Consider the following 22,625-nt stretch of genomic DNA (forward strand, 5'->3'; position numbering starts at 1 on the left):
GTAAAGAAATAAAAAGCTAAAATTTTTTCTTACTTCGATGGGCTGGCAAGTGAAAAAGTGTTACTAGATCCCACAGCTGGCCTTAAGTGAAAAGAATAGGGAATAGATTGTTGAAGGATTTGGGTCCTCGAAGGTTTCACTCATCATACGTAACGTCTCAGCAACTTTTCGTTGGTTTTCTGTGAGATACTTGCACTACCTGGCCAGGGCATTTATGATGCAGAAACACATGTCCACCTCACGGCTCTATTAGTTTACTATACTATATACATATATACCTACACAGCATGATTTTTCCTTTTCAGTGGCTAGCAGAAATGTTATCACACAAATATTTCGCAAGCTATGTTACATCTCGACTCAAATGTAATACACAAATAATCGAATTTTAGAAATTGTGGTGTCATTGGATGCGTCTTTATACTTCGTATGTCCTATAGGATAATAATTCTTATGTATACGTTATTAATTTAATATATTATAAAATATTAAAAATCAATTTTCAGCTCGTAAAAATCTTACTTATTGGACAAATTATAATTATTAGTTGAGGAGTCATGGCGCTTACCGTATTAACAACATATGTACATACAAAATAGTCATAGTGAGGTTGATAAATAATATCAATTTGATCTTACATCAGAGTTTTTTGCAAAACTGTTTTCTATAGCATTCCTTACTGCAATCTATCAGAGCTTAATACACTTTTTTATAATAGGAACGATATGGTTCAGATTTGCATTTCAGTTTAGTTCAGATTATACGTAAAGGAGTGTTTATTTGAAAAGAAACACTCCTTTGCGGATAATAATTGTGGTTAAAGAAAGAGTTAGCTACATGAGATGATTGTTATTTACTGCGCGCTCAGCGTTAATTAGAGCCTTCAACAATTGTATTGACCAAATAACAGGCTGTCAGTTCGCGCAGGGTAACTAGATATTATTGTATACACTGTAAAGCGGAGTTTCAACAGGTAAATATTCGAATTGTACAAGGATTGGATAATGAATCTATGTCTTTTTTATTTTAAATGTCTATTTTTATACAATGTTGCCAATATTGTTGGTATAATTGTCACTCTTCGCAGCGCTGCCGGCGTCGAGTGTATTGTGAAAGTTGCCCGTGGTTTCGATTCCACATTATAAATTTTTTAAATGTCCAAATATTTATTTTTATTAGGGATTATATTTCGTAGTCTTCGATATCTGTGAAGCTAGACTTGTACGTTAATTTGGGTTGCGCCTAGGACAAAGTTTTGCATTTGTGTTTGATGCATTATTATTTACAACTAGCTTTTGCTCGCGGCTCCGCCCGCGTTATGAAGTTTTTCAGGCTAAAGTTTTCCATTATAAAAGTAGTAGTTTCCCGGGAGCCTATGTTTCTTCCCAGGGTTTCAAACTGTCTCCATACCAAATTTCATCTTAATACGTTGGGTAGTTTTTGAGTTTAAGACGTTCAGGCAGACGGATGCAGCGGCGGACTTTGTTTTATAATATATTTTTTTAAAACTTTTTAAGAGGAACAATCTCGTCGTACATCATTGTTGCATAACTTTAACCTTTTACGCAGCGCACGCAACGGAAGCTCTCAAAACTAAAAAATTGTCCCCCCGTATTTGCAACATGTTTCATTACTGCTCCGCTCCTATTGGTCATAGCGTGATGATATACAGCCTATAGCACCCCACAAATAAAGGGCCATCCAACACAAAACCAATTTTTCAGTTCAAACTGGTAGTTCCTGAGATTAGCCATTACTGCTCCGCTCCTATTGGTCATAGCGTGATGATATATAACTTAGAGCACTCCACAAACAAAGGGCTATTCCACACAAAAAGAATTTTTCAGTTCGAATCGGTAGTTCCTGAGATTATCCATTACTGCTCCGCTCCTATTGAGTATAGCGTGATGATATATTACTTAGAGCACTCCACAAACAAAGGGCTATCCAACGCAAAAATATTTTTTCACTTTGGACTGGTAGTTCCTGAGATTAGCCATTACTGCTCCGCTCCTATTGGGTATAGCGTAATGATATATAGTCTATAGCAATCCACGAAAAAAGGGCTATCCAACGCAAAAAGAATTTTTCTTTTTGGATCGGTAGTTCCTGAGATTAGCTATTACTGCTTCACTCCTATTGGGTATAGCGTTATGATATACAGCCTATAGCACACCACAAATAAAGGGCCATCCAACACAAAACAAATTTTTCAGTTCAAACTGGTAGTTCCTGAGATTAGCCATTACTGCTCCGTTCCCATTGGGTATAGCGTGATGATATATAGCCTATAGCACTCCACGAACAAAGGGCTATCCAACGCAAAAAGAATTTTTCAGTTTGGACTGGTAGTTCCTGAGATTAGCGCGTTCAAACAAACAAACAAACAAACAAACTCTTTAGCTTTATATAATAGTATAGATATAGCGCCTCGCCACGGTTCCGCACGGGTAGCATTAATTACTTAAAGCCAGATGACTTGTGGTGGTCCGATCGCTCCCGAATTTCACGTGGTAATCATGTGGGCTAATTTGAAGATTACTTAGAAATTTTATTAAAATTCCTTTAGCCGTTTTTGCGCCCATATTTATTTTCATAATATATAGAGTAATATTGATATTGCGTTACTACATGAAAACTCATTGTTGTCTCGTTGAAAATAATGCTTTACAATTAGTCAGTTGCTCTCTCTGTAGATGTAAATAAAAAAATGTACGCTCAGAATAAAATACATTATTAAAAAATATTTTAATTTTATTCACCCTTATAACTAACTATTAATCTAAGAAAATTTGTCCCAGTGGCAATATCATATTTACGTTCACAAAATACACACACACACACACACACACACACACCATATTCACACTAAAACTGTGGTTTTAGGCGTAAATATTCGTTATCTATGGATGATTTTTGGCACAATGTTAGCAGAGGTAAAGACGAGTATATAGTTTCAGTTATTTAGATAGATTATGTTACAACATATTGCATTATGATGTTACTACATCATAAAACAAAAGAAATACGTTTTGGCAATGACCAGTTCCGTAATATATGAAGTGAATATAATTATAGGTTTAAAATATGAAAAATTTCGTTTTATATGAATATAATGTTTATAGAGAATCACGTTTTATTAAATTCAATGCTTTAAATTAACCATTGTTTAATACAGTAATAAAAACTGTCGATAAAATTTTTATTACGATGTTACCGATGGACCTTCGGTTTTTAGGTCTTTATTATTACATAAATAACAACGTAAAACATACTTTAGTGTCATTCATGAGTAGTAAAAACGGCAGGTGGAGGTTTTTTTTGTAATTAGCTATTTTGCGTATACGGTATTGTATCGTAAATTACTATTGTATATTTTATATTTTTAGCTACTTGGAATATACCAGGAAGTTATTTTAAGGCTATCCACATATCATACAGGTATTAGCTGCATTTGTGTTTAAGTTATTTTTAGTTAATACATAATGTGATTTTTTTGTATTGTCTTGAAATCTGCCTTTCTGATTGTAATAGGTAATAGAATTGTATTTGGCAAATCCAAAAAGGGCACTAATAATAAATACGCATATTTTATCAATAATGTATTTCGCTTTCATTGATAAGTACATTTAATTATAAAAATACAAAATTGTTATGTCCATATGGCACAAGAATTTAGATAGACATCCATCCTGTACATTCAATAAGGTTAAATTGAGATCTGGTGTTCCATGAGAACTTCAGAAAGGTTTATTTTTAGTGGATATTGTTTACTATTTACAGAATAGTCAATTTTCCGGAGCCTACTTTTGGCCTAGGGAAGTCTTGGGCTGGAAGCCGTTAGGGCCGGCTGTGAAGGTGACGCTGTAGTGCTTGCCGTCGGGAGCGACGTAAGCGTATTGTCCGGTCACTGTCAGCGCTGCGTTCTCTGACTGGGGATTGTCAAGCTTGCCCTCCTCCTGTCGCGATGTGCCGTCGCTAGTTTCGTACCTGCAACCGAAGTTCAAAGGTTAATGCTATGAAATGTAAGAGTACTTTCACTTTTTAATTGTTTTACCCATTCAAAATGTTGTTTGTTTATTTTGTTTTAACTTAAAAGATTCTGATTGTCCTATACGTGAATTTGTTCTAGAAACATAATTATAAGAGATCAAAATATTTAAAGATATATTTATTATACATTTTTGTGAGACTAATATGCATGAAAAGTTCCTTGATGGCAAGAGTTATAGAAAGGTACACATATTTAAAATATAGTTACGGAACGCACACCATATTACAAACATTTTAGAATACACCATAGAACCCCGTTCTATGGTCTTCTATTGGTCACGCATAGCGTTCCAAGATATAAATATTTTGACCTATCCCATAATCAGTAATGCTTGAGTGTCAATTGTTTTTAGAAGCAATAATTAGAATTTCATAAAGGATGTTTTTTTTTTTGGTGTAATAATTATCAGTGTGGAAAGTCTTCAACAATTATTTAAAATCAGCTCTATATTCTACGAGTATCTTATGCTATTGCTCGAGAATTTAGCATACTATCATAAGTTAAGCCATACTTTTATATTTTGAATACGGATATTCCTGCAACGAAAGCGTTTGCATTCACGATACGAAATAAGGTTTTTAATTTATGGACCTATTTCACAACTTATGAGTAAACGCTATTCGTCATATAAGCCGACCAAATTACAAAAGTCGCACTCTAATCTATACCTCCAAATAAAGAAATTAAAAGGACTACTATCTAAATTTGATGTTTAATACGATAACTATTAAATAAAATTTATTTGAAATTTGCGACACGGGACCCCAGTCATTAGGAGACAAGGCGCATAATCCAATATAATGTGATGGATATTGCGTTTTCATCAAAAGGCTTTGTACCCAGACAAAATTACGTACAAGAGTACTGCAAATAGCGGAACGTACCATTGTCGGTATTTGCATTGCCTGCATTTGCATAACGACCGCGCATCGTATTTGAGTTCATAGGTTATCCGACATTATTAATTAATTTTTGTGTGTGGAAACTTCGTAAACATAAGCCGGAATAATAGAATTCATATTTGGAAATTGGATGTTTCTCTATAAGTTTGAGGATTTCCTGAAGTTAAAACTTTGAGGAGACAACTATAAGTTTGGTTAGGCATAATGCTCAAATAAGTAAATAGCAAACATATTCATGACTGTTTTCAGTGATTCCAAAAAGTCATAAACTAAGCTCCATGTCAGTAATTTCTTATGAAAAGTGAAAATTAGCGTTGATAAATAATTAATGTCATTTGATATTTAATTAATATCTTACGCAAAACTGTAGCCATCGGGCTCGACGTTGCTGTCGAATCGGAGGATCTGTACATCTTGCGGATTCTGTTGAGGTGCGCCCGCGCAAAGCGAAGCAATTAAGCACATCACAGTTACCTGGTAAACAAAAACAAATAAATTTTAACCAAAAGTAAATGATTGAGTTACATAATTATAATAATATTAGCAATGATGTACATAATACATATGTAAGATTAAGATTATAATAATGTACAATATGAGAGTTTTTGTAATTAATGTTCATGATAATAAATCGTTCTTTTATCCTGTTTTAACATCACAAGTAGTAAATTTACGCATATACCTAAACTTTTGACTCCTTATTTAAAGGAAGAAAATTAAAATATACGTTTATTAAAACTTAATATGCAATATGTGGAATCTGCTTGGGGATTCTATGGTGTATTTACAAACACACGAATTGATGAACCCACAATTCACCTTTGCCTAATTAAGATACAATTGTACATTACGATCCGTCACCCGGCAACGGCCACGACACAATTTCGTAACTTATAGTCATGGTATACTTAAATGTAACCTTTGCACAATAATTATGAATTAACAAAAAACAGGGACTCACGTATTTGAGCATGATGCTTAGTATTCGTGGTGAGTTCAAACTAACGAATGAGTAACTAGTGTAAGACCGTTCATTTTATATATATCCCGAGGTGCAGCTCTTGCAGGCTGACATCATGTGAGGATGGGTCGTGGAGACGACGCGGAGACAAAGCGGAGCGGCTCTCGACACGCTCCAAGTTAAACACTTCACATTTTTTGTCAACATTGGCTATTGTAGTTAACCTTTAATATCAGTGATTATTTTTATTATTTTATATTAAATTATATGGATATCACAATTTAGGTGAAGATACTCAACGGAATAGGAATAAAAAAAAACTTGTGTAAATAAGACATGCGTAAATTGGTAAAAGTGGTTTAATGATGAGTTGAATGAGAGGTTAATATAAATTGTTGCCTTTTAGATGTCGATTATATGTCATCGAGTTAAGAATATGTCAACGGCTCGACATGCAAAACATTTAGCGCATCCGCTCAGCTCTCTAAACAAAACATACGCATACGTACTAAGTACGAGTAAAATGTCGCATCCATAAGATGAATATCAAAGAACGCCGGTGGATTAGTAAATTTGCAAATATTTATATTAATATACCGAAATATAAAAGAACAAACACCAAAATCATGACAGACGAATTGCGAAATAGTACGTGAGTGAAAACAATGGACACGTTTGAAAGCTTCATATTATTGTCGTTATGACATGGTATGTAACAAGTGCCGACAAAGCTCAGTCAAATGTTTAGGACAAGAGAAATGAAAAAATGTCATCCTTAACGATATGAAAGTTGCGAACACATTCACTGTTGCGTAAGTTTTGCACGACATCTATTGAGCGTTAATGGTGGAGCATATAGTGAGATTTTATGAAACAAAGGGAATTCATAATATAACAGGTTTGGTGTTCCCATCTATGAATTTCATAGAATATTTATAAGCTGCCGACTTATAGTTATATTTAGAAATACAGTTAAAAGTATACCTCATTTTAGAATAAAGAAGACCTTTTAAAGACTGTTCAGCAATCTCACTTAAAATTCGATAAAGTCGTGTGGCCTTGTTAGGCATTTTCTTCCACGCTTAATGTTGTATTTGTTTTTTACAATAGCGTACAGCCTTGTGCATTAAACAGTTTTGTATCCGACTTCAAAAAAATTACAGTCATAGGTCACCAAAGGAATAAGCAGACCTATTGTATGTGGTCATTGTAGATAAGGAATATCCATAATATATGTGTAGGTATATTGGCGCATTTGTCAATTTGGGACTTAATCACAGGCTTTAGATACTTTCGCAGCAATTCTGATAAAGCACGTTAATATGTAGTTGCATAGTTTTCAGGTGCAGTCAAAATCGTGACGTATTTTGTTACTAACATTGTATTTTTTTATTACAAGTGCGGAAGCCTTAATTCATGATTCGTAAATCACAACGAGATAAAATCTAAGTCGTGTTTACTTTCTCATTGACATTAAGATTGTTTGAGAACCCGGAGGAAACATAAGAGTAGGCTAATTTTTAGACTTCCGAGCCCAAAAGGATGTCACCAAAAATAATTACAACGCCTAATGCCATTTAACCATCAAGGGAGGGAGGGGAGAGCTAATTTCCGCTCATCAGGGTCCTTTAGAGATATTAATATTCTTTGTGAATTTATCGTTCGCTTTAACGGTGAAGGAAAACATCGTGAGGAAACCTGCACATTTGAGAAGTTCTCTGTAGGAATTTCGAAATTGTGCGAAGTCTACCAATCCGCACTAGGCCAGCGTGGTGGACTAAGGCCTAATCCCTCTCAGTAGTAGGGGAGGCCCGTGCTCAGCAGTGGGCAAGTATATAATACAGGGCTGATATTATTATTATTAATGTAATATTATAAGTGTAAAGGTTTGTAAAGAAATTTGGATGTTTGGTGTAAGCGTAGAAGCAACTGAACATATTTAAATGATGTTTGACAAACCAATGCTATACTTAATCTAAGATAATATTACTGATAATAATTTAATGTTTCGTATCGATTCATTGATAAAGTAGCACTTTTGGCCATGAAGTCTGCAAATACCTGCATTCAATCCTCAGGTGGAGTAATCAAAATTCATATGGGTTTATCAGTTTACATAACACCCGATAATGATGTAACAACATCTGAATGACATGTCATTAGGCTTCTACTACAAGCGTGGCGAGTATTTGCCTCGTCAATAGATTCAACGCTTATCTAGCGGGAGACAAAACAAGTAATGGCGAAATATTATGTGCGATGCAACGGCTCGTGTCCACATTAATGTGTATTTGAGATACAACTTTGGTTACCCTTTTGAAATAATACATGGAGCAATAGTTCCACGTATGTAACTCACATTTAAATGTCTCTATCAAACTAGATTTCAGAAACGCGGATCTTGTCGATACTATGAGATGACAAATCACGACGTTTACATTGTTTTCATCATAATCTCGATGTAATCAAGGTTAAGAACATAATCTTCAAGCCGATGTTAAATATCAAACAAGTGTAAACAAAGTTCAAAGCGAGTAGTCCTTCCAATTAACAAAGATACTTAGAGTCACATTTGTAATGCCAAGGCAAAGATTCTTCGTTTGATATTTGGATAATTAGTAAATACTCCATGACTCCGTCAATTGATTATGCCTAATACGGGATATTACATATATTTGCATCAATGTTTTTAAATTAATTATACAAGTATCCGTTTGAATGTACTTTGGCTATCGTATGCTAAAAAAATTGTGGTTGTTGAGTATTTCCAGTCAAACTGTGGCTTTCGATTAGGTTTTTTAATAAAGCCCTTCACAAGCATAAAGTAAGTAAAGTACTTGGTATTGTAAAAACACGCTAAGTTTAGTTTAAGTGTTTGTCATGTAAAAGACATACAAACGGTGAGTCAGGCTTAACATAAGTGTTGTAGTTCAATAAGTTATTAAAAAACCGGACAAGCGTGCGTTGGACTCACGTACCGAGGACTTTAACTTGTGAGTAAGATAAGTATATAAATTAAAACCTAACAAAGTTAACTTTGCCCTTCGATTTCTAGGTACAGTTGTTGCGCCATCCGCAAGTAATGGTGAATTCGCTTTATATTATTAAATGTGTATATTTTTTAGGTCAATGGGAAGTACCCTATAAGTTTTGATTCTCTTGTCAAATCGCCAAATCGAGCAAAAACAGTTATATCTTTTGATCTTATTGACTTACAAGTATGATATATACAGTTGAATGAGACCGTATACCGATTATTAGGTATAAATTTCAACTTGATACGTTTGCCGATTTTTGATAAAAAGGGTCGTCCAGTCGTTCAGTCGTCTTTCTACCAAGGTAGACAGACGATTGGGCAACCAAATGATTCTATAAGAGTTCCTAAAAAGTACGGAACCCTAAAAATGCGACTATTAAAAAAATATCATAGGCAAATCAAATATAATACATTGGTGATATCCGGGACGGTCTGTTTACATTATCCATATACGCATTCACGCCTTTAATCCTCAAAAGGGGTAGGCAGAGGCCAAACTGGTGTACCCATTTTACGCCATGTGTGTTCCGACCCATGATATGATGGGATGGAGTCTATTACCATGTCGAGTACAAATTTCAGACTCCGGGCTGATACTAAATAGAAAAACCCAATATCACTGCCCGGCCCGGGTACAGAACCCGAGACCTCAGCACTGCAACCGTACCATAATATGAATACCATACGGTACCATAATATGCCCCCGAGGGAGACCAGCAAATTACCGGGATAAAAAGTAGCCCATGAATTATACTAGGAAATGCTTTATCTTTTAAAGCATCTAACATAGTAGCACAGCTTCTATCGGAATCCGTTCAGGTGTCGCGCTTAATTCTAACAATCATCGAAACGTACATACAAATATTTTTACACTCATTTATAATATTAGTAAGATAAGTATAAAAAAGTAACATCATGAAAAGCGATGAAAAGTACAAATCATTATGTTATATTGATAAGTCTTATTTCGAAATAGACTTGAATGGGAAAAACAATAATGGCTTCTCAAAATAGTTTGAACCTTCATCTTTGTGCTTTGTACCAATAATATTGTTTATATTTAAAGATTGTCTCGATAAAGTATATGATGAGAATTTTATGAAAAGACTATGTTTACAAACACTAAATAATATTGGACAGCAGCTACTACGTTATAATTAATGAGGCAATTTACTTTTATCTAATATTCAAATTGGAGTCGTGCCGCTTTCAACTGGTGGAATTGATGTGATTTAACAATGCAGTTGCTTTATAAGATGATAAAAATGGGAAAATATCATCTGAACGTTTGTAAAACCTTAGCGAGACCAGGGCTATGGTCGGGGCTGTCTCCTGAAAGTCATCCATGATATATTGGCGATATTTTGTATAATCGTAAAATATAAGTAGATATTGTAAAGTTTACATTTCGGACGACCTACACCTCAGTCCGCCCCGTGACCATGATGGCTGCAAGTATTTGAAACGTCACGTCGGGCGAAAATTAAAATTTAAAAAACCGCGATGAAATCCCAAAGCTAGTTCTATGTCGATGTCTAACAATCGCGCAAACATAAGTAATTATTATAAAAAAACGGTTCTAAAATCTACAACAATCCAAAAAACTTATCCAATTGCTAGATAAGCTAAGTAAATAAATGTATGTACCTTTAGTTTATGTGCATATAAATATAAAATATGAATTGGAAAGAATATTACACTGTTTTTGTTTTAATAATTTTTTATTTAGCCAAATATAAAGTTCAGTTAAGGGTTTTTTGTTACATTTAGTTAAAGATTGTTTTTTTCCTTTTTTGTTATAAAACACATGTATTTGAACCAAATACAAAGAGTATCATTTTAGTCCCATTTAATTTTAAAAAGTTCCACTCTCCATCTTCAAAGTTCAAGGTTCTACACAAATTAAATTAAAATAGGGATTCTGAAGCTATCGTTTAACACAGTTTAGGATGAAAAGGTAACCTTTCCTCCTTTGGAGTTGTTTAATCCCAAATAACTTCGAGAAACCTACGTATTTTCAAACCTATTAAGTTACAATTTTTTATTTCCCAGACCAGGGAATGGATCCTCACGGTTTTCACCCGTGGTTTAAGCATGTTGACGCTACACTCATTTGTAATGAGGCGTGATATAAGTGCATAAGGCAAAATATTTAATAAATTAAATTCTTGTTGTAGTGAGAGTTCAGTATTTGTATATGTATGTGTCATCGATATTTTTCGTAAAAAATATATTTGAGGCACGGAAATAAGTTGTCGTAGTCGTAAGTCGAAAATAGAAAGTGAAAATATTACAAACGAAATAATCTATGTACTGCTTATTAATTATTTTCTGGCAGATAATATAAAATTTATATGAATGGTGGATTTGATTTATTTAATTTATAGACCATCACGAACCATAAAACTCATAGAAAGAAAATAAACAACTTCAAATTAAGTAGTTTGAAAACTTTTATTTTGCTGTGCATATAAATAAAGTTTCAAAGCTGATGAGTTGCATTTATAATGCGTCGTATAGATCCAAATCTTGGTATTCTTGCTTGTTGTGTTCCCTGACATTTGAAAATCTGAGTAATGGTACAAAATAAGTTTGTAACTTGAAGACTTCACATTCGTTTATAGAAAAGGAGAATGCAATTTTCGTAGTGTTTTAAAATCATAAAAGTAGTTATTATACAACAAATTAAATTCCGAATAAGCATTAACCTCATTGATCGCATCACATTATAAAATCTTGTTTCTACAATGTTCAGTACGGCAATAAAATATTAGTACTTCCATAAACATTTGAGTAGCTACTAATTTTATCACCAAACATTTCATTGCTAATTGATTGTGGTTTATGCGCATTTTTAAACCGCAGAATATATTATACACTAGAGTCTCGTAAAGAGGGAGTTTTGCATTTAAGAATAAGAGATTCTGTATTATCAATAACCACTTCCCAAAAGTACATCTAAACGCCTCTGGACGTTACATGTTGACTTAACTTGTAAGCAAAATGAACAGGTACTAGCACTCGAGGTCATGCATGAATAACGTTACTTGTTATTTATTAGGCATAAATGAAGTTTTATTGAAAACAAGTACATATTACAATGACATATTGCGTGGTGCAGTTACCGCAGCGCGTTACGTAATATGTTATGTGCATGGCCTCAGAAACTTAGGAGCATTGTCGCTCGAGAAGGATGTTCAACCTTTATCGACGATGTAAACTCAATAATGATTGAATATTATACGGTCTTTGATTTGCGTGTTCAACTAATGTCTATATTTGATTTAATTGTATACAATTTGATGAGGCGGAACATGGCATTGATGTATTGCAAAGTATATGGCATAGAAATTAGTCCTATTAGTATTCTATTAGGAAACTTCAGCTATAAGTAGTTTTAGAATTTTTAGGGCTTTGTAATAAATCTTACTAATATTATAAATGGTGCCGTTTATGGACATGTTTGTGTGGAAGAAGTAAAGAAAGAAACCGCTGAATAGATCTGCATAAAATTTAGTACTATGATAGAGCATGTTCTGGGTGAACACAAAGGTAATTTTTTATTCCAGATAACGTCTTTACCGCGGCCGAAGTCGCGAGCGACAACACTAAGTAGGATTCATTCTGCGGAGTCATGGTTGTTTTGTCATTCTTATGAATGGATAGGATTATTCCTATGGTTATTCTACTCTATTAATGTGTCTCCCCCCCGTGACCATGAAGGCTGCAAAGTCTTCGAAACGTCGGGAGAAAAAATAATATAAAAAACCGCGATAAAATCCGTAAAATAGCTTTATTTCAATGTCTTAAATTTGCCTTAGGTTTTATAGACAGCAGCTTGTCCGATATAAACTTATGTTGTAAACCGAATAATGATAAAGTCATATTATATACATTCTCACGTAAATACATGACATGTAATTAAATAACAATAAAATATGAAGCTATTAATGGACAAAATATAATTCTAAAGAGAGTTCTAAGATTATACCGACAGTTGAAGGGCTTTGTATCTACGGGAACATAATATAAACAATTTATTTTTAACTAAAAATATTAAATTAAATAGTTTTTTTTTTCATTTTGTCTTGATAATATTGAAAGAAAAAAAAAATTTTTTTTTAAGAATTTCAACGTTGATTCTGGCTGTGTAAAGAGTGATTATGTAGGTTAAGTGTGGCGCGCTTCGCTCGACCGAGCGGCGGCATGCAAACAATTTACACAATTGACAAATCCCCGTAACGTTTTCGTGGATCACCTTAAATAAACTGTTTGCATGATTGTGATTAACACCTTGCCTCCCAATGAAACTTCGAAACATCGCATTGTCAATACTTTGAAACGATATTTATAGCTCAAATTGCCACTTTAGAGCATAGACGTTCAGGACTCGTCCAGCAATCAACAACCAACTTTATCCATTAAAAATGATGAAAATCGTAAGTGGATTTTATACTGTGACTTTTGAGTGATATATTTAAATTCTCCAGTTATACCAGTTTAAAATTTCGCGACTTTATTCAAAATGATACTAAAAATTGTTGTTAAATCAAAGTTATTTTGACTATCTTTAAAATATTTGTGATAATACTAAAATAATTAAAGTAACAAAGTTTGAGAAACAGTGTAACATTAATTAAATGATTTCAGACTTTGTTCGCCCTTGCTGCGTTGGCGCTGGTGTGCGCTCAACAAGCTCCCGTTGCCAGCGACCAAAAGCCACCAGTAGAAATCGTCAAACAAGATTCGGAAGTCGACGTCAATGGATACAACTTCGAGTAAGTGTTTCATTAAAATTTATAGGCAGTAATGAATTATTCAAACCAATTTTTTTTCATTGACGTTTTGCTTATTTCAAAGTTTTGGGGGATGTTAGCATACTAACTGTATTCAATTCATGTTGATTCATAAATCCACAATAAATTAGATATACTATTTAAAATGCAACAATCTTCGCGCCCTATGTATCTAAAGTTACTATCTGAAATACAATTTTACGAATGGAATGCTTACCTTTGACCCAGTAATAATATTATAGTCAATTTATTATACATTGGTATATAAATCATTGTATCTATTTCTGTTCGGCCTTTGGCAGTCATTCATTAATAAGCAGCTAGCTACTTCAATTTAACGTATTACTTTCTACTTGTTAAATAACAAATGCAAGCAATCAGTATAAGTACACACTGTTTATATTGTTTATTATTTTCTGTAAATAATATTTTTATGTGTCGGGTAATGCAGCTTTGTATTGATAGATATCAAAACAATATATTACGTATTACATCGAATAAGAAATAATTATGTGCTATTTATTGTCTTACTAACACATATTATTACATTTGCTATTAAACATTATAGTAACTCTATGTGGCGTGCGTTGTTTGTTAACTTATAGCGCTTGTGCATACACTTGTAGGAAATGTTGTAGGTAAATTATTAGAATAGATAATTGCCTATAATTACGTGTGTGGCTTGCTTTTACGATGTAGGAATCGTAAAATCTATTCTATTAGGTGTCATTTATTGCAAATTGACGGAATTATTGCTTTGAAATATTTGTTATTTTTTAGTAGAATATAATTTCAAACGTAGATGATTTCTTATTGTTTTTAAAGATTGTTATACTATCAATGTTGTACGAGCTTGATTTTAGTCAAAGAGACCCGGTGATTTTAAGACCATTAGAAATAATAATTAGAGCCTAACTCGTAGTAAATCTTGATCACTGACAAATGCACACGAGACCCAGTCATATTGCAACCTTTCATAGATCATCGTTTTATTTACTAAGAAACTATATTAATGCTGCATTTTCTAATATTACGTTTAGTCCACACATTAGTATAAAATTTGTAAATTTATTAAATAGTCCAGCTGATAGGTACAATGAACTATAAAAATGTATTATATTAGTATAGGAAAAAATACTTTGCCATTACACAGAATATATATTTAACCAAAATGTTATTTTTATAGATTTGAGACAAGCGACGGTACATCTAGGCAAGAGCATGGAGAGTACAAGAACGACACAGACCAGCAAGGTCTCTTGGTGAAGGGCAGTTACAAGTACGTCGCTCCTGATGGCCAGCACATTGCTGTCTCCTTCGTAGCTGACAAGAACGGATATCAGCCGTCCGAACAAGCTGAAGACCAACAAAAACCCGCCCAAGCCTAAAATCATAAGCAAAAGGAATCGCTAATACCAAATAATTTGAAACTAGAAGTATAATCTCTAGTCTAAGCAATTAACACTGCCGGAATAAAAGTGTTTAAGTAATATTAGTTTTTCTTTACTTCGAAAAGTTTATGAGCATACCTTGTTTATTTTTAGTGTTTTAACGTACTCACTGTTATAGTGATAGACCAAATAGATGCTTCGATGCAACTGCATACAGACATACACTTACACCTTTTATTCTCGAAGGGGTAAGCAGAGCCGCAAATTGTGCACTCAGTTTTTCGATTTGTATATTCCGTTCCAAAATGTGATGGGGGGCCACCCTATTAACATACCGGATACAAATTCCAGACGCCGTATTAACATATGAAGAAAAACCTATGCCACTTTGTTCGACTCGGGTTCCGAACTCAAGACCTTTGATTAAAAGTTGTACCGCATACGCAATACAGCTAAACCTTCGATGGTTTAGTTGTATTGCATGCAGAGCATCAGTGTGAATGCTGGCGTCGAGGCAGCTGCGGTGTGAGTGCATGTATTCATTTACTGCTATGCTAGTCCGTAATATAAAACGGTATTTGGTTGCCTAAAAATATAATAACTTCAGCAAAAGGCCTACAATACCTTGTTGATTTCTTTTTGGGGGACCATAATCGGGAAATAATGTAACCTAAAGTTAATTTTCGATTCTCTCATGTGATACGAGTAACCAAATAGTACCCACATTTAATTAGCGACACCCGAAAATCAAAGTAACCGAAGTTGATAACAGCTGGTCAAGGACCAGTAAACAAGAGGAGTGGGAAACACTAAAATAACTCACACGCACATTTAATGATGACCGTCAATCTGGCGTGGATTCTACATGATACGTGTTACTTACTTGCGTGTTGTGTTTAAAAGTCTATGTAGAATTTTTGACAATTTTAACTCGTGATATATTTATCATTTAGATATAAACAAAAAATCTTACAACGCACTTAATATATGTCTTACCTCTTCAATATAACCCATTTCTTATTTTCCTAATCAAAACTATTGATGTAACTATTGGAGCTGAATGCTTTACATAAAGATAAATATAGTTTCTGATGCTTTTTAAAAGCAGTTGACGAAATGTATTTTTGTAGTTTTGTGTAATATAAAAAATATGGTCATAATTTAATCAAAACTGCTTGTTGTCAATGAGTTCTTGTGACGATAAATATTAGCCAGCAGTCATGGTCACATACACCCCAAAAATATTATTCTTAAAATATCCGGTACATATATAAAAGCTTTACGAAATATTAAAATATACAAAGAATGGTTTCCTTCTCTTTAAAATTTAGGTATTTATTACAATCTTAGAGCTACCAGTATTTTCTATGTAATATTATATAAAATTACGTCGTTTGGTGTAAGCTGGTCCTGGAAAACAGAATATATACTGCGTTAAATATTTAAAAAAAACTTATTTGCTAAAAAAAGAGTCAGAATATCACCATATCATCAATATCAGTTTTGGATTCTTCTTAATAATCCTTAAAAATTAAGGTAAAAGCTAATATTTACAAATATGTTACAAGTATTTTTGTTTAAAGTATTTTAATTTAAAAATAACACTTACCTATTAAGAAAGGTAATTGTACACGAGAATTAAAAAAATATATAATTGTAAACATTGCCGTATAAAAGACATAATATTATGTGTTTATCTCCAGGGGGAACTGCGAACTAAATCACCGTGGTTAGGCATATTTTCAAATTAAGACAGATGACCAACTGAACAGTTGCTTATATCCAGTCTTAAGTTCTAATCTTTGAAGAAAGATGTTGCGAATTACTCAGACATGAACAATAATAATGATGCATCACTCAATGTCTCTGCTAAAAAGAGGAAGGTCATAAAGACGATTGACAAATATATCTTTAGTGGTAATCATCGAGCAAATTGCCACGAAACGTTAATGTTTCATAGATGGCTGTTTCATTTATACTTAGTCTCAGCTTAACATCAAAGTGTAAGCCCGCGTTGGGAAATAAGCAATAAAATTAGTTGTAAACAAGATGTACATTTACCTCAAATGAGACCTCATTTTAGATTTAGTATTTACTAGTTTCGTGTTTGTTACTTCACTAACATTAGTTCTCTAGTATTGGGCAACCTAGTGGGCGTAAAATATTGTCACTTGTTGAAGTTTTTGCTATTATGTTTTATGAGGCTCTGAGCACAACTTACACTCTTCGTGGTGTTTGTAGGTTATTTAAAATATTATCACGTAATCTTATGATATATCACAGAATTTTTTATCTTTTAAAAATTTATTTTAAATTTGATTAGGTTTTTTTGGAGTTTTCATTATAATCCATTTACATTAATGGAAATACAGTAAAATTGAATTGTTTATGTTCGACCGAAATCTGCTTAGTATTTCGAGATTATTTTTCATTGTCATATAAATTTTAAATGAAGTCAGATAATAACTTATATGTCACCAAAATAGATAAATAACATAAGTAAAAGTAACTTAAAAAACTAGTAATTCGGACTTCAAGCCTCAATTCTAAATGAGGTGTTTGTAGAGAATATAACTTTTTATCTGTAAATACGATGAAATACGAAGTGTTGTAAATTTTATATATAAATTGTAACTTCTGAAAATAATATACTTAGTTTGCACGATCTGCTTGTTCTATAAGTATCATAGCACATTGGTAAGTGAATACTATGAATTTTGATTAAACCAGTACAGCGTAGTAGACAAGTAACTGCAATGTAAATGTAAAAGTAACATTAGTACAAAAAATAGAGAATCAATTTTACCTCACGGTTTTCTCTCCATCTGCGAACATTTTAAGTTTACTGAAAAGAAAATAATATTATTTAAACATATTCTTAATAATATAAATAGATACCTAAATATTTAAGGAAAGTAGTAGAATCGTAATTTATTTTAATTGTAGGTAAAAGGTTATTACGTAGTACTTACATGATTATTTCGTCACATAAGTACTACATCGGTAGTGTGCAGGTATTAATCGTATTCTTCGCAGAAATTGATAGATATTTTATGGGGTATTTAGAAATTATCATGTTTTAATATTGTTATTATATTATAAAATGTAACTAATTTAATTTTTTTATGTTATCATTACTTAAAAATATACAATAACTTAAGAACTGATAGCAATATATTATAAACATATTTCATATCTTTTTTAAATAATGAAATGTGAAGAAACTTAAATATTATAATACTTACTACTCGTATACGAATAGTAATGTTGACTGATGAAAATGCAAAGGGTCGCCTTTTAAATCCTTTTCTACAGAGAAAATATGAAGTGTGTTAATTTACTAAATAAATGAAAAATCACGATTTGATACCACTTGTCTGAACATTCTGCTTTTACGATCTATTTCCAACTAACTTTTGTTCGCAGCTGCACCGGCATGGAAGTAGTTTTACGATAAAAAAATGTTATACAGCGTATTTTTTTTCCTAGGCTTACTAAATTAAACCCCATATTCTTATCTATCTCTTCGCGTAGAAGTAGATTTGTAGTAGAGTATGTGAAATATATGTATATATTTTGTATATTTATTTTGTACGAAATTTACACTTATTTATCTTATATCTATTGTTAGAATAACTTCAATGGTAAAGCTATATCAGTGGAGTTGTAATATAATTTGATAAGTATATTTTCAGTTCAACGGCCTTTGCAATTGATGTAATAATAATTATAGGCATTCCTGTATTGATATGTAAATCGAACAAAATTGCGTTAGCGGGAAAAATAGTTTACTTCGCTATGCCTTATAAATGTTATACATACACTATATAAGAATATGTAATACAAATAAGGATGATTATAGGTAACCATCTGTTCCTCTACAGTGGCGTCAACCTTTACGCCACTACAATAGATATAGTAGTTTAATAATTAGTCATTTATTTCGTTGAATCTTTGCAATAAATTCTATAAAATTTTTGCACATAATATAAGCATAATATGGTAGATATTGAAATTATTTCTAACTTGATAACTACTAATTAAAAACTATAATATCCTTCGTAGCAGGATAAAACACAACGTAAAAATGTATGGGGCAGTAGCCTCGGCGCCTTTCTGCAATAGTTTACGCTAAGAAAAAACAAAAATATCCTCGTGTCATACTCGTTGCTTGGACATAAATACCATTCTCGTATATTTTTTTGTTTTTTATTAGCGTGAAATCAGTAGAAAAGTGTCTTGGCTAAGGGCCACAGGGCCCTATTTTTGGCATAAATAGATAAAGCGTTGTCACCTGCCCAGACTTTCACAAACAAGAGACCTGTCAAGACATGTCATTGCAAATCATTGCAAATTTATTAGCAGCGTGGTATATTGTATTCATGTCATAACTTTTGACGGGGGTATGATAATTTATAGGTACCTACGTAAACACTGATTTGTTAAATAGGCGAGCCATAAACTGCCCGTGTGGTTACAGCTTAGTCCTTTTGCGCAATTAATGACTTTAAAAGGTGAAGGTGTTTTGTAACTACGTAGTTATATTGCCCATTGTTATTTCTGGAGCCAATTAGGTGCGTAGATGTTAGGACTTCACATTTAAAAGTTAATTCAAGCGTGTTTAGGGTTCCGTATCTCAAAATGAACTGTTATAGAATTACTGATTTGTCCATCCGTCCGTTTATTTGTCAAGACTTTATTTTTAGGAAAGCTTAGAAATATCAAGTTGAAATTTAGATCAAAATCTCGGGCTATGTTCTCTTTCACCTGTTAAAAGTCAAACTTGCGAGTTAAGGAGGGAATCAAAATCTACAGGGTACTTTTCGTTAATCTAGAATCATGAAATTTAGAAAGATTAAATGACTTACACCACAATAGGTACAGGGAAAAATTTGAAAAACGTAAATATGTAATACTTATATTATGTACATTAAGAACAAAAAAGCGAAATTACTATTACCGACTTATTATTTGCGGTTGGTGCAATAAACGTGCCTTGGGATCGAATGGCAAAGTTTAGTTTGTCAAGTTCGAACTTCTAGATTCTTCTACTTAGATTCTTTACCTACAAGTTTATACGGACCTTCGGTGCGTGATACCACCTGTCCAATTTTTGTTGTATAGAGAAATCACAGTCCACAATGTTATAGTTTTTATTAGTATTTTTCCCAGAACGATATGACCATACCTCTACCATCTATGTTGATTCATCTCCTCAGAAAATCGATTTATAAAATACTTTTAAACTATAGAACAGCAAATGATACTATTTTTTAGAAAAATATTAAAAAAATATTTAATGTAGTATAAAAATAAAAATATTTTTATGTTTTATTGTTTGGGTTCGATGACTCGGATCTGTGGCTTGTATCCTTTGTCGTCAGCAGTGAAGGTGACCTCGTAGGTCTGGCCGTCAGGAGCGGTGTAGGAGTAAGAGCCTCGGACCGCGATGCCTTGACGATCGCCCACGTTGATCAGACCGGCTTCTTCCTTGCGGGAAACGCCATCGCTCGTCCTATATCTGGAACGAGTAGTTGGTATGTTTAGTGTTGATGCATCGAGCTGTAAACTTATTTAGTGTTCTTCTTCGTTTATATGTAATTTCCTGGTATCGCTAGTATAAATCAAGGAGTAAAATTATAAACTTGGGTCTTAAAGAAATAAGTATTCGTAAGCTTTTACCCAGAATTCGGGAGGTTTAGGTTTAGTATCTATATACAAAAGTTAAACCCACTACTATTCTTTATGATTATTGTCATTAACATTTAATAGTTAAGGGACCACATAAGCTGACCAATTCAGTTTATACGCCTCTATAAAGAGAGGTTTCCTTTCCTTTTTTAAGACGTGTCAAGATTACGGCTGGGTTGTTTATATCATTCATGAGTAATCCTTGGGTTTTTTATTATAAATCAGAAGTTCTAAGGATGCCTATATTATTACATGAAAAATCCGGGTCTTGTTATACAGCACACAACTAGAATACAAATTCTTTTATATTATTCATGCATTACGCCATGTACTATTTACATCATCAGTCATTTTCCACAAGCCACATGTAAAATGCATTGAAATGGTAAGTACCTATCAATGATGATGCATGTATGTATACAGTGAGCAATCGTTTTTTATACAAAATGACCCTACTACACCCGATTGTAAGCGGAGGGGCACTTAGATGAAGTATCGATTGACGAGAGATTATCCCTCGCCACCCGGCAAAATTATGCCTGTCTGTTTAAAACTGGATAAACACAAGTTGACTTTAGACCATGGCTATCTTACGTGGCGCATTACGCATTATGTGTTAATGATTCTACAATATTGGCTATTCGGCAGATGAAAACGTTCTACTACCACATACCCAGCGTTTGAAATTAAAATGGTAGCACTTACTCAAAGTCGTAGCCGTCGGCCCTGACAAAGCTGTTATCGGAGAGGATCTCAGCAGGTGGGTGTTGGAGGACTTGTTGGGCTGCAGCCACCGCTACTAGCACTCCGAACATGCAAAGTTTCTGGAAAACGTCAAAATTTACATGTTACTATGTGTGATCTTTTTATAAATATTATATAAAAATAATGTTGTAAATCTGCGGTTTTGATTCTAAAATATTATAACATAAAAATATTTCAGTATAATTTAAATAAATATAACATAAACATTCATACTGCAATAAAAAATATTCAACTTACCAAAGCAACCATTTTGATAATGTTAAACTACAGGTAGCACTGATATTGATAAAACAAGTGACTGATAGAAAAAAAACGGCGCATTCTTCTTAAATACAGGCTTTGTTTGTTTATGTTTCGGCAATTGGCAACGAGCACACTACTGCGGCTCGGAGGTGATAACACAGATCAAGTGATGAAATATTGCGACAAACAAATTTACACATGCGAACCTAAAACGTATTTCAGTTACGAGAGCGGTGTAGATATTTCTATTGAAAGTGGAATTCGAAGCAGTTTTTAACCGACTTCAAAAAAGGAGGAGGTTGTCAATTCGACTGTATTTCTGTTTTTTTCTTTATGTTTGCTACCTTAGAACTTTCGACTGGGTGAACCGATTTTGATGATTCTTTTTTTATTTAAAACCTGATGCTTCTCGCGTTGTTTCATTGTATTGGACCCTTGACTTCGAATATACATTAAATTATGTTGTCAATTATGATGTCGTCAACGTATACTGATTTTTACTAATACAAAAAAGAAAAAAATTAAATCTTTTTAACAAAAAATTATACTGCCCTAAAACACTACTAAAAACCAAAAATAATTTAACATTACCTATACACTGTTAAACAATTTTCGAGTCAAGTTAAAATACTTTTTAGTTTTTAGTGGTTTTTGAAGGCGGTATAATTTTTTGGTTAAAAAGTTTTTATTGGACCGAATTTTCATAGTGTTTAATTTTTAAAGAAGTCCATTTTTCATTCGTTTCATATAATCCACAATAGTAAAGTAATATTATTTATCCAATA

The 22,625-nt window shown here is 33.0% G+C and overlaps 3 protein-coding genes across 3 annotated transcripts; 1 reads left to right on the forward strand and 2 right to left on the reverse strand.

Annotated features, from left to right (window-relative positions):
- Positions 1 to 3,587: 3,587 nt before the first annotated feature.
- On the reverse strand, positions 3,588 to 6,027 carry LOC115442543 (endocuticle structural glycoprotein ABD-5). Its single transcript, XM_030167597.2, has 3 exons — positions 5,918 to 6,027; positions 5,315 to 5,430; positions 3,588 to 3,990 (listed from the first exon to the last, which is right to left on the reverse strand). Exons 1-3 carry the CDS (start codon positions 5,927 to 5,929, stop codon positions 3,804 to 3,806), a joined length of 315 nt encoding a protein of 104 aa, XP_030023457.2. The 5' UTR covers positions 5,930 to 6,027; the 3' UTR covers positions 3,588 to 3,803.
- A 7,265-nt stretch (positions 6,028 to 13,292) lies between these two features.
- Positions 13,293 to 15,240, forward strand: LOC115442513 (endocuticle structural glycoprotein ABD-5). The gene is made up of 3 exons (XM_030167557.2): positions 13,293 to 13,393; positions 13,605 to 13,732; positions 14,937 to 15,240. Exons 1-3 carry the CDS (start codon positions 13,382 to 13,384, stop codon positions 15,136 to 15,138), a joined length of 342 nt encoding a protein of 113 aa, XP_030023417.1. The 5' UTR covers positions 13,293 to 13,381; the 3' UTR covers positions 15,139 to 15,240.
- Positions 15,241 to 20,429: 5,189 nt separating this feature from the next.
- LOC115442514 (endocuticle structural glycoprotein SgAbd-5-like) lies at positions 20,430 to 22,572 on the reverse strand. Its single transcript, XM_030167559.2, has 3 exons — positions 21,835 to 22,572; positions 21,538 to 21,656; positions 20,430 to 20,662 (listed from the first exon to the last, which is right to left on the reverse strand). Exons 1-3 carry the CDS (start codon positions 21,844 to 21,846, stop codon positions 20,473 to 20,475), a joined length of 321 nt encoding a protein of 106 aa, XP_030023419.2. The 5' UTR covers positions 21,847 to 22,572; the 3' UTR covers positions 20,430 to 20,472.
- Positions 22,573 to 22,625: the final 53 nt, after the last annotated feature.

This window comes from Manduca sexta, chromosome 26, assembly GCF_014839805.1.
Source record: "Manduca sexta isolate Smith_Timp_Sample1 chromosome 26, JHU_Msex_v1.0, whole genome shotgun sequence".
Taxonomy (NCBI): domain Eukaryota; kingdom Metazoa; phylum Arthropoda; class Insecta; order Lepidoptera; family Sphingidae; genus Manduca; species Manduca sexta.